The 12,490-nt window shown below is 53.6% G+C and overlaps 1 protein-coding gene across 1 annotated transcript; it reads right to left on the bottom strand.

Moving 5' to 3' along the window:
- Positions 1-892: 892 nt before the first annotated feature.
- On the bottom strand, positions 893-11,650 carry LOC139669535 (zinc finger protein ZFP2-like). The gene is made up of 5 exons (XM_071550037.1): positions 11,447-11,650; positions 8,918-9,128; positions 4,982-5,041; positions 3,226-3,297; positions 893-3,035 (listed from the first exon to the last, which is right to left on the bottom strand). Exons 1-5 carry the CDS (start codon positions 11,648-11,650, stop codon positions 1,435-1,437), a joined length of 2,148 nt encoding a protein of 715 aa, XP_071406138.1. The 3' UTR covers positions 893-1,434.
- Between the last annotated feature and the right edge of the window lie 840 nt (positions 11,651-12,490).

The raw sequence follows: 12,490 nt of genomic DNA, 5'->3' as shown, positions 1-12,490 counted from the left end.
GGCTGGGAGGGTCGCAGTGCTGTGCTTAGCACCACCCACATTCCCCCTGGCCTGGTTTAACTCCGGGGGCAGCTGAGACCCTCCCAGCTGCTTACACAGTCTCCTCCATGCTGGGCTGGGGCACACAATCCAAGGGGTAAAAATATCAACCCCCATGAGCTCAGATGAGACAGGTTTAATAAGGAAAACAAAACCAAATCAGTCAAGGGATGCAAAAAGCCACAGGGGCTCACTCCCAGCCACCCCAGGCCTCACCAGGGGAGCAGTAGCAGCATTTGTGTTGCTGCAGACGTGGGGTGTGGGACAACCAGTGGGTCAGGGGGTCAGCTGGCCCAACTGTGCCCCCTCCCAGGCCCTTGTGCCTCCCCCAGGCCGCTCGCTGGGCTGAGGGGCAGGACAGGCCTGGGCACTGTGCCCTCCCTGCTCAGCCATGGCTCATATCCCACAGTGTCCCTGGGATGATCCATTCCTAAAGAACGTGGCCTCATCATCCCCAGCCTTCAGTTCTCTCATTGCAGACCACATCCCACCCTCCCAATGCCCAGCCCACCCCTCCCCTCCCCAGCTTCATTCCACCACCCAGTCCACATCCCACCACTCCCTGGCCCCATCCCACTCCATCCCAGCACTCCCAGACCCCATCCCACCCCTCTCAATCCACATCCCACCACTTTAAGGGGCTTTAGGGGCTGTGGGATGAAGTAATTTTGGGGAGGGATTGAGCCATTCTGAGGTGGGATCAAGATATTTTCACTGGGATTGTGTTGCTTTCAGATGATGAGCGATGGAGAAAAGTCCCCCAGATCCAATCAGATCCCCCATATATCTTCCTGAACCCGAACATCCTCTCAAATTCCCACAAAAATTGAGGGGATTTAGAGGTTTTGGTTCAATTTCTTTATTTTTACCCCAACCTTGTGTGTCTTGAAAGGATTAAAATGAAACACAAGTAAAACAAGGGCTAAAGAAAAGGATTTGCATGTTGGTGTCATGTGAATATCCACGGGCTTGAGTTGGGTGGACAGAATAGACTTTAAAACTTCGTTGCAATAACGCCAAGGTCATGGGTTCAATCCCCTGTGTGGGACACTGACTGAAGAGTTGGACTCGATCCTTGTGGGACCCTTCCAACTCAGAATAGTCTGTGATTCTGAGTCTGTGCTTTTGGAGGGGTTTCCATCCCATTGTCTCCAAAATCTTGGTCCTTTCCCCAGTCCATCACCTTTGGGATGTGGAATATGCCCATGGGCCACAGAGAGTTAGAATCATGGAATTACTGAGTTTAGGAAAGAGCTCGAAGATCATCTAGGGTTGCTTGTTGCCATCAGAAGAAATGATGGGAGGGAGCAGGTGGAATTTTTTTGGTTGTTAAGTCAAAAAAAACCCTCTTCCCAATGAATACTCAGCGTTGGTTTGTGTCCTGATGGAGGTTCCTCACCCTGAGTTCACCCAGGTGCCCACCGGGATCCAGAAGAATGTGGGGACCACCAGCAAGGTGTCTTCCCAATGTGAGTCACCGGGAATTTGGGTCACCAGGTCTGTTCCCAGTGTGGGTCCCCTGATGGGTGATGGAGTCAGAGCAGTGGACAAAGCTGTTCCTGAAGTTGGGGCACTCATAGGGCTTCCCTTACTGTGGGTCCGTTGGTGTCTGGTCAACTTAGAGCTGTCACTGAAGCTCTTCCCACACTCTTGACACTTGTAAGGCCTCTCCCCAGTATGGACACGCTGGTGCCTGATAAGGTCAGAGTTCTGGTTGAAGCTCTTCCCGCAGCTGCAAGAGAAGGGCCTCTTGCCCGTGTGTGTCCGCTGATGCCTGAGGAGATCTGTGCTTCTCTGAAATCTCTTCCCACACTCCTGACACTTGTAGGGCTGTTCCCTGGTGTGTATCTTCTGGTGGGAGATCAGGGTGGAGCTCCGTCTGAAGCTCTTCCCACATTCCAAGCACCTGCAGGACCTGTCAACCGTGTGTACCCGTTGGTGGAAGAAAAGCTTGGAGCACTCGCTGAAGCTCTTCCCACATTCCAAGCACTTGTATGGCTTCTCCTCAGGGTGAAACTCAACATGCACCACCAGGTTGGGGCTCCGAGTGAAGCTTTGGCCGTTTTCCTGGCTAGGTCCTTCCTCCTCGGGGCACCCTGAGCTGGATTTGGAGCTCCTCCTGCTCTGAAACCTCTTCCCACACTCTGAACACTCATAGAGACGTTCCCCACTCTGGGTGACCCCATGGCAGATCATGTTGGAGCTGTCGCTGAAGCTCTTCCCACATTCCTTACACACACAGGGCCGTTCCCCGGTGTGGACGTGCTGGTGGCAGATCAGGTTGAAGTTCCGGCTGAAGCTCTTCCCACATTCTAAGCACTTGTAGGGCTGTTCCCCCATGTGGGTGTGCTGGTGGCGGATCAAGTGGAAGCTCGTCTTGAAGTTCTTCCCACACACCCCACATGTGTAGGGCGTGTCCCCAGAGTGGATGTACTGGTGGGTGATGAGCTTGGAGTTGCGGTTGAAGCTCCTCCCGCAGTCGGTGCAGCGGAAGGGCCCGGTGTGTGTGCGCTGATGCCTGAGGAGATGGGAGCTGCGCAGAAACCTCTTCCCACACTCGGAACACTCGTAGGGACGTTCCCCGGTGTGGATCTTCTGGTGGATGAACAAGCTGGAGCTGCTGCTGAAGCTCTTCCCACATTCCTCACATATGTAGGGCCGTTCCCCAGTGTGGATGCGCTGGTGGCAGATCAGGGCAGAGCTCCAGAGGAAGCTCTTCCCACATTCCAAGCACTTGTAGCGCTTCCCTGTGTGACGCTGCTGCACCGCCAGTTTGCAGCGCCGGCTGAAGGTCCGGGAACGTTTCCTGGACAGGGTGGGTTGTTCCTGCTCATCAGAGCACCCTGCGCTTGGTTTGCAGACCTTTCTTCTGAGAGATCTCCGTGGCTTTTCCTCCTCAGTGACTTCCTGCACTGTAGAGTCCTTCAAAACAGCCTCTGCCGTGAGGTTCTGCTGTGGGGATTTGTCCTCCGTGCTCTCCGTGCTCAGCTCAGGGCCTGGGGCAGGAATGAACAAGGACAGGCAGGGATTTGCCTCCGGCCCACCACAGGGAAGGCCAAGGACATCCCCCCAAACCCAGCCCCGGCAGGATGGCGTTGGCAGCGGGGTTGTCCTGCAGCCAGGGCCGTGCTGGGCTGGAAGGTGCAGCACAAGAGAGGGGCAAAGGGGCACTGACTTCTTCCTCACCTGACTGGGGGTCCTGGGACATCTTCCTCACAGCCTCTTCCTCCATCTTGCCAAGGTTTGGGAAGACAAATCCTGGTTTGGGGGAAAAACAAGGTGTGAGTGTGCTGGCTTTTGGGCTTCAGTCTGCCCAAGTGCATCTCTTGAAGTCACCAGGCTTCTTGTGTCCATAAAAACCTCCAAAACACCAAGATTCAGACCAAGAACCCCTTCCAGGAGTTTCTCCTTTCTGGAATCTCCACTTTGGGGCTCTGGGGGTCCCCCCTGTCTGGGCTGCTGGGGGTCTCCTGTGTATTGGGAATCCTCCCTCTCCAGGGTCCCTGTCCTCTCCAGGCTGTCAGGGCTCCAGGGAATCCAAAGGGTCACCCTTCTCCTGTCTTCCTGTTTTCTGGGGTCCTCCTGCTTAGGGAGGGGTCCCTTCTGCCCTGACTCTCTGCTTTGGGCTGTCTGGTTCCCAGGGGTCCACCTCTGAGTTCCCCACTTTGCTTCCTCGGGGTCTCAGGGGTACCGCCCCTCCAGGCTCCCCTTTTACGCTTGTGGCCTCCCTGCCTGGGCACTTCCACCCCTCTGGCTCATTTCGGGAGCCTGGACACCTTGGAGGGGGGAATGCAGACATGGATGAGGGATCCCAAGGCACTTGAGGGCAGCAGGAGCAGCTGTGGGACCACCTTCTACTGCCTGGGGTGGCTCTGGAGGGCCCTCGGTTCCTCGGGGCTCTTCCTGCAGCCACAGAACTTGGAGGAACCCTCCTCTGGGTGGGTCCTTGTCATGGGTTCACCTAGGTGGGCCTAGATTTGGGCTCTGAAGTCTGGACTAGGCCGAAGCTGTCAGCTGACTTGAGCTGGGCTGAGCTAACAGCTGACCTCTTCTAGCCAGTAACTTTGTATTCCATACCACATTATGGCATCATCTCCAGGGAAGCAGGAACCAGTGTGGGAGTGGTTAAGGCAGTCGCTTCTCAGCCCTCCTCTTGGGAGGACGCACGATGCTGTCCCAGGGGGGATGGAGAGGACCAGGCCCACCACTGGCTCACAGGGTACCTCAGGAAAGTAAAATGTGTTGTTCTGGGTCTCTCCTTTCTGCTTGGGTTTGTCTCCCTGGGGAATAAGCTTCTTCTTAAGTAATGTGTAGTTAGGACAGTAGAATTTGTGTGTTCGTTAAGAAGTTGAGGTGGGGAACTTGTTGTTGCAGACTTGTGTGAGTGTATATTTGTACTCTCTTCTAATTGTTGTTGTCTCTTTCTTTCTGTGAAAAATATATGTAGATTTAGTATAAATGCAGTTTGAAGTGTTTTTTTCTTTCCCCTCTCTTTTCCTCCCTTTCCCTGGTGTTAGGAGGGAGGCTTTTCTCTCTGTACTTGGGGGGGTGTTGGCAGTTGCTTATCTCAAACCAAGACAGTTAATGGTGCCGAAAACTGGGAGCGACGGAGGACCTTGGCGGGTGTCCCAGAATCTTAGCAGGCTTCCCGGGAGGATTGTTGTAGAAACATAGATTGATAAGTGCCTTGTTTAAGTACATCCAGAACAGAAAATGTAAACAACTCTCCCTTGCTGTTGAATGCTCGTTTTCACTGTTTCACTGTCTTTGTGAGTTCAAACAGCTCGACTGGTGCCTGCTGTGAATGTAGCCACTGCAGAAAAGAGAGGCCCATGTAAGCTGTTCGTGTGTGGCAAGACACGGCTGTTTGATTTGAATCCCTGAGGACTCATCATGTGAATGCTGACGTGCCCAGGAGCCGAGCTGATGAGGAGCATCTCACCTGGACTGGCATGGGGAGGAGGTGTTCCTGGCTCGATGGGCCCATGGTGCCTCAGGCCACCTGTAGGTGGAGAAAGTCGAGGGGTGGATTTAACCATGAACACTATTCTTAAGGTTATCCACAGTTGTGAAGCGTGCTTGCCATTGTGAGACCCCAGTGAACAAGGAAAAGAGGAGCTGCGAACCCCCTGCAGAGAACCCTACAGATGCGGCGCCCGGAACCAGCGCCCGCAGTGCTGAGCGACCCGCAGGAGCCAGAGCTGTCGCTGGCGGGGCTGCCGCCAGGGCTGCGAGCGAGCCGGGGGAGGCTGCAAGCTGTGAGAGGCTGTGAGCTGTGAGAGGCCACGAGCCATGAGAGGCTGCAAGCCGTGAGAGGCCGCGAGCCGTGAGAGGCCGCGAGCCGAGCCAGGGCTGTGAGCGAGCCAGGGCTGCGAGCCGCCAGGGCTGCTCCTGCCTCTGCTGCTTGCTTGTGCTGCTGTCGGGGCTGCTTCCGAGGCTGCCAAAGCTGTTAGGACTGCTGCTAAGGGGGATGGGTCACATGGTGAACTGTAGTACTTTTGTGTGACCGAGGAGAAAGACATGAAGAGAAGCCTGCATATGCTGTTGATGTGTGGTGGGACACTGCCATTTGTGTTGAATCTTTGAAAACCCGTCGTGTGAGTGTTGATGTGCCCAAGAGCCGAGCCGATGAAGAACATCACACCCTGGACTGGCTGGGGGAGGGTTGTTCCTGGCTCGATGGGCCTATGATGCCTCAGACCACCCATAGGTGGATGAGGCCAAGGGGTGGATTTGACTGTGAACACTATTCTAACCCCAGTGGGAAACTAGAGACTCCTGAGGAGAGGATGGTAACCCTACTGAAAGACATGAACCATCAGATAAGATGACCTGAGTTGAACTGCTTTGTTCCTGTCTGAAATATCTACCCCATCCTAATGGACTCTTAGCCACATTATGGAGGGGTGGAAAACAGCCCTGGAACAATACAGAGTGTTTAAGCATGAGAACCTAAGATATGAGTGACATAATACGGTATGGAATAAGGGGTGGAGAATGTCATGGGTTCACCTAGGTGGGCTAGATTTGGGCTCTGAAGTCTGGACTAGGCCGAAGCTGTCAGCTGACTTGAGCTGGGCTGAGCTAACAGCTGACCTCTTCTAGCCAGTAACTTTGTATTCCATACCACATTATGGCATCATCTCCAGGGAAGCAGGAACCAGTGTGGGAGTGGTTAAGGCAGTCGCTTCTCAGCCCTCCTCTTGGGAGGACGCACGATGCTGTCCCAGGGGGGATGGAGAGGACCAGGCCCACCACTGGCTCACAGGGTACCTCAGGAAAGTAAAATGTGTTGTTCTGGGTCTCTCCTTTCTGCTTGGGTTTGTCTCCCTGGGGAATAAGCTTCTTCTTAAGTAATGTGTAGTTAGGACAGTAGAATTTGTGTGTTCGTTAAGAAGTTGAGGTGGGGAACTTGTTGTTGCAGACTTGTGTGAGTGTATATTTGTACTCTCTTCTAATTGTTGTTGTCTCTTTCTTTCTGTGAAAAATATATGTAGATTTAGTATAAATGCAGTTTGAAGTGTTTTTTTTCCTTTCCCCTCTCTTTTCCTTCCTTTCCCTGGTGTTAGGAGGGAGGCTTTTCTCTCTGTGCTTGGGGGGGTTGGCAGTTGCTTATCTCAAACCAAGACAGTCCTCCACGTGTTCCAGGAGCTTTGGGCTCCTCCTGCCACAGAGTGGGGGCCACTGGCATCATCCTGGCATCACACTGGCAGAGACTGGAAGTGACTGGGATCATATGCGGAGGAACTGCAGCCATACTGGGGGTGACTGGGACCACACTGTGGGCAACTGCGAGCAAGTGGTAATGACTGGGTCTATACTGGGGGCTACTGGGTAGGACTGAAACTGTGGTGGGACAGACTGGGGTCATACTGGGACTGTACTAGGGGCAACTGAATGCAACTGAGATCAAACTGGGAGGACCAGGAAGCAACTGGAACTATGTGGGGGGCAACTGGCATCATACTGGGATAACACTGGGAGCAGCCAGCCCCATGATGGGGGTGACTGGGATCATAGTGGGCTCATACTGGCAGTGACAAGGGGCATGCTGGGGGCAATTAGGACCCTGGTCGGGGCAACTGCAAGATACTGGGAGCAAATGGCATCATGCTGGAGGTGACTGGGCTCATACTGGGAGTCACTGGGCTCTGGGAAGTAGAAGATGGACAAGAGGGAGAGGGCAACCCCCCCTCTCACGGCTGTGCATTCCCAAAATCCTTTTTCCCACTTCCTGCTCTGGCCCTGACCAGCAGATCTGCTCCGGGATCATTTCCCTGCCCTCTCCCCGCCTTCCTGCCACTGGAAATCAGCATTTTGGAGCCTCATCCCATTGCTCTCTCCTTCTCTTCCCTATTATTATCGGGATCCCCCTGCATCCCCTTTTCCCAGGCACTGGGCCCCCTCTGCTGGGCCATTCCCAGTTTTCCAGACTGCAGACTCCCCTTGATGTGAGTCCAGAACCCCCCTGTCCCTTCTTTCCCACCCATCCTATCTCTCCCAGTCTCCACACTCCCTTTTCCTTTACCCTGGCACCCCCTGGACTCCCCTTTTCTGGGCACAGGGACCCCCTGCACTCCCCAACCACGTCTCTCCCCCCCAGTCCTACCTTTCCTTGAACTTGGCACCCTCCTGATCTCCCATTCCCAGGCACTGGGATGCCCCTGCACCCCCTTATCCTGCACCAATACTCCCTGACCGCTTTCCTGGCCATCCCACCTCCTCCAGCCCCAGACATCCCTTTTCCTTGACTCTGAGACCCCCAGGACCCTCATTCCTGCTTTCCCCAGAGTCCTTTTCCTTCACACCAGGGCCTCCTGGAATCCCTTCCCAGCCATCCCAGGTCTCCCCACCCTGTGAACCACCTTTCCCTGGAACTGGAGACTCCTGGACCCCCATCTCTGGGCACAGGGACTCTCTAGACTCCCTACTCCCTGCATTCCCTTTTTCCTTGATGCTGAGACGCCCCTGGACCTCCAGCAGCCTGGAAAAGGCAGAATCCCAGAGAGGGGCCCCCAAAACACAAGGCACCCCCAACAGCCTGGACAGGGGGGACCCCCAGAACCCCAAAGTGGAGAGAGCACAGAGAGCAAATTTCTGGGAGGGTATTCTGGAGGTGAATCTTTGGGGGTTGAATTTCTTTGTCCTTAATCTGCATATTTTGGAGGAGTTTTTCTGCCAAATCTTGATGGTTTGAGGTTTTAGGGGATCTGTGCCAGGCGCCTCCATCTGGGGGGATGGGAGGATTCCAGGATTTTCCAGCATCCAGGGATGCTTCCCAAGCAAAGCCCCCTTTGAGGGTGACTCCCTTTGTTCCCTACACTCTGGTCTTTCCTCACTCAGTCACACCCGTTCCCTTTTCCAAAAGCATCATCCCCAATTTCCCCCCTTTCAGCTTCTAGAAAAAAAACAATCAACAAATCCCATTTTCCTGATTTTCAGGGCTGCCCACGAGTCTTACTCAGCTTCAGTGCTCTCAGTAGTCATTTCGAGATCTCAGTTTGGGGGGTCCTGGGGTGGTCTGGGAGGGAGTTTAGAGGGGTCCTGGGGAGTTTTGGAGGGGTCTGGCAGGGAGGTTGCAGGGAAATTGAGGGAATGAGTGAAAGCCTGCGGGGCTATAGATGGTTTCAGGGGTCCTGGGTCAATTTTCAGGGTCTGGGAGGGGCTTTGGGAGGTCTCTGAGGTGTTTTGGGGGTCTCTGGGAGGGTCTCTGGGGTGGTTCAGGGGGATCTGGGGGGGCCAGAAAGGGATGTGGAGCATCCTGGGGGTCAGGGAGAGTTTTGAGGGTCCCAGGTGGGGAGATTTGGGATCTCACAGTTCTTTTTCTTTGGGGGGGAGGGGGAGTTGGAGGGTCCTGAGGTGGGGGGGAGGGACTCACCTGGCTTCTCCACCTTCAAGGCCAACACGGCGCCGAGGGGGTCGCGGGTGTCTGTCGGAGGTGAGCCGTCCTGAAGGACCCCCAAAACCCGCCCTGAGTCGCCAAATCCCTTCAAATACCCCCCCAACACCCCCCAAATGTCCCCAAACTCGCAGCGCAGCCTCACCACTCCCCCTAGCGCGCGACGTCCCGCCTTCCGCCTCCGCCGTCTCTGATTGGTCTTCCCGCCCGCCCGTCACGGGCTACAGCCAATCAGCCTCCGTGAATGCGGCGGTGGGGGCGTGGCCTGGAGGCCCGCGCCATTTTCGGTCACTGCTGTACTGCAAGTCCCGTCATGCACCGCGGCCGCGCCGGGCGCCATTATGGGCGGGACTGACAGTCCCGTGACCCTCCCGGGCCATCGGGGCCGCCCGGGGGGTTCGCAGCCCCCAAAGTGCCCCCCGACCCCCAAGTGATCTCCCAATATCCGCCAAGGACCCATCAATCCTCTTCCCGGACCCCAAGTGATCCCCAAGTGCCCTCAAATACCCCCAAATGCTCCCTAAAAACTTCCTCGGACCCCCAGATTCCATCCCCAGACCCTCAAATACCGCCAAGTGCCCCCTCAGACCACCAAGCGCTCCCTCAGTGCCCCAGAAATGCCCCCCCAGACCTCCAAGTGCCCCCCAAGTGCCTCCTCGGACCCCCCAATTCCACCCTGCCTCAGGCCATCCCCAGCTTCCCCTTCCCATGGGCCCTTTCCTGGGATTTAAGGCACCAAAGGGGCACTTGGAGGGCTGGGAGAGATCTGGGGGCACTTGGAGAGCTGGGAGGGATTTGGGGGCACTTGGGGGCTGGATTTGTGGGGAAAGGGGTTTGGGGTGGAATTTGCAATTTGGTGTGGGATTAAGGGAACGTTGGGTGGAATTCAGGGATTTGGGGCTTTTGAGGTGGAATTAAGGGATCTTGGGTGGATTGAAGGGCATTTGGGGGATTTTATATGGAATTAAGGGAATTTTGAGTGGAATTCAAGAGATTTAAGATGCAATTAGGGGGGTCAGGTGGAACTAAAAACATTTTGGGTGGAATTAAAGGAATATTGTGTGAAATTCAGGTGATAATGGTGAAATCATGTAGATTTGGGGAGAAATTTGGGTGATTTGGCATAAAATTCTGAACTCTAGGAGGAATTAAATGATTTTTGAGTGGAATTAACAAATTTGGGGTGGAATTAGGAGATTTTGGGTGGAATTAAAAGAATTTGAGGTGGAATTAAGGGGATTTGTGTGAAATCAAGAAGATTTGGGCCACTTTAGGTGGAATTAAGGGAAATTTGAGTGGAATTACGTAGATTACAGGGATTTTATATGGAATTAAGGGAATTTTGCTTGGAATTAAGGCATCTTCAGTGGAATTAGGGGAATTTGGGGAGAAATGAGAGGAATATTATGTGGAATTAAGGGAATTTGGGGTGGAATTCAGGAGATTTGGGGTAAAATAAGTGGGATTTTGATGAGATTATGAGGATTTGAGGTGGAATTAGGGATGGTTTTGTGGAATTAAAGGAATTTTGGGTGAAATTAATGGAATATTTGGTGGAATCTTGAGTACTGTGGTGAAACTGGTGGGATTTGAGATGAAATTCTGGGGATTGTAGGAGGGATTCAGACCCTTTTGAGTAGGATTAAGGGATTTGAGGTGGAATTAGAGGGCTTGATGCCACCAGAAGAAATGCTGGGACAGAGCAGGGGAGATCTTTTGGGGTGTAAAGTCAACAAATCTGCTCCTCCCAACAAATTTTCAACGTCGGTGTGTCCTGATGGATGTTCCTCCCTCTACGCTCACCCAAGAGCTGAGAGGGAACCAGGAGGATGTGGAGATGATGTTTCCAATGTGGGTCCCTGGGAATGTGGGTCACCAGGTGTGTTCCCAACATGGGTCACCAGGAATGTGAGTCACCAGGTGTGCCCACCCCAGGGTGCTGCAGAGCTCTGGCCACTCACCCCACAGTCCCACCCACTCTGCAGGGCACAGAATCTCCTGGGGACAGAGAGGAGGCAGCCCAGAGGTGGCTGGGTGGGCAGAAGGAAAAGGAGGTGAGTGGCACCCTGTGGGAATCCTGACAGCTCTGCAGCCCCTCAGTGCCGTCCCATCTCCCCAGGCCAGCACTAGCCCTGCCCCCTGAAGCCCTCAGGAGCTGCTGTTTCCCAGAGACAGAGGAAGCTGCCCCAAGCTGCTGCAGCCAGAGAAGTGTTTTTCCCTCCCATTCATTTGTTCTGAGGATAAATCTTAGACAAAGAAGTTGCTGCACCTTTGATTATTTTGCTTTAAGGAAATGGTTTCCCAATTATACAAAGTCTATGTGTCACACAAAACAAGTGGATATTTAAGGGGAGAAATAATTATATTTATTTACCGAAACCATCAGTAAAAGTGGAATAAAGGAAATCAATATAAAAAAGGAAAAGTAGACTTGGCCTGTCATGACGTACACTGGAAGTCATTGCACAGAAAGCAGGCGGTCTCTGTTTGCAGAAAACATCCGGTTACCAGTTTCCTCAGGGCATCCTTGAGCTCCGGGTTTCTCAGGCTGTAGCTGACGGGGTTCAGAGCTGGAGGCACCACCGAGTACAGAACAGCAGATGGCAGGTCCAGAAGTGGGGAGGAGACTGAGGGAAGCTTCAGGTAGGCAAACATGGCAGTGCTGATCAACAGGGAGACCACGGCCAGGTGAGGGAGGCACAGGAAAGGCATTGTGCCATCCCTGCTCAGAGGGGATCCTCAGCATGGCCCTGGAGACCTGCACATAGGAGAAAACCGGGAAAACAAAACATCCCAAAAAATGAATAGCACTAATAGTATGTGTCTGAGCAGGAGAGCTTGAGGATCTGGGGCACTTCACAGAAGCACTGGCCCAGGGCACTGCCCTGGCAGAGGGGCAGTGAAAAGGTATTGGCTGTGTGCAGCAGAGCACTGAGAAACCCAGTGGCCCAGGCAGCTGCTGCCATGTGGGCACGAGCTCCGCTGCCCAGGAGGGTCCTGTACTGCAGGGGTTTGCAGATGGCAATGTAGCGGCCATAGCACGTGATGGTGAGGACATCCTCTGATGATATCAGAAAAAGGAACACTTGAGCAGCACAACCCTGGCAGGAGATGGTCCTGGTGTCCCGGACAGTCAGGGTCAATGGATTTGACAGCAGGTCTGCTGACCCCCTGTCTCCTGTAGTAATCAATCTGTAGCATTCTGAAGTGTACCCTTGAAACAGAGAAAGACATGCAGGAGAAATAACAGATAAGCAAGTTAGAAGATGTATCCACAGTAGAACAGGATGTGTAGCACTAGTAGTATGTGGGCCCTTGCAGCCTTCTGATATGTTTGTATCTATGCTTGAGAGAACTGATTAAACAATAGCAAATAGGCCTAATGTTGTATTAAAGATATAAAGAGAAAGCTGAAACCCAGGAGGGGGGCTCTCTCTCACAGAATAAAGACTTGCTGCTGGTTGTAAATACTGCTGTGTCTCGGATCTGCTTTTGCTTTCTTGGCCGTCAAGACTCACAATTTATGGTAACTGCAACATGATCCATGAATTC

The sequence above is a fragment of the Pithys albifrons genome, chromosome 3 (assembly GCF_047495875.1).
Source record: "Pithys albifrons albifrons isolate INPA30051 chromosome 3, PitAlb_v1, whole genome shotgun sequence".
Taxonomy (NCBI): Eukaryota; Metazoa; Chordata; class Aves; order Passeriformes; family Thamnophilidae; genus Pithys; species Pithys albifrons.
The sequence above is the reverse complement of the archived record's forward strand: the minus strand, read 5'-3'. Positions and strand labels throughout refer to the sequence as shown.

Excerpts from the sequence above, each read along its gene's own strand:
- LOC139669535 (XM_071550037.1), bottom strand. The coding sequence starts at position 11,650 with ATGCCTTTCCTGTGCCTCCCTCACCTGGCCGTGGTCTCCCTGTTGATC. Across the intron at positions 5,042-8,917 it reads CTTGAAGGTGGAGAAGCCAG|GTGGCCTGAGGCACCATGGG; the intron begins GTGAGTCCCTCC and ends CTCCACCTACAG. Across the intron at positions 3,298-4,981 it reads TCCTCCCCATGCCAGTCCAG|GATTTGTCTTCCCAAACCTT; the intron begins GTGAGATGCTCC and ends CCCCCAAACCAG.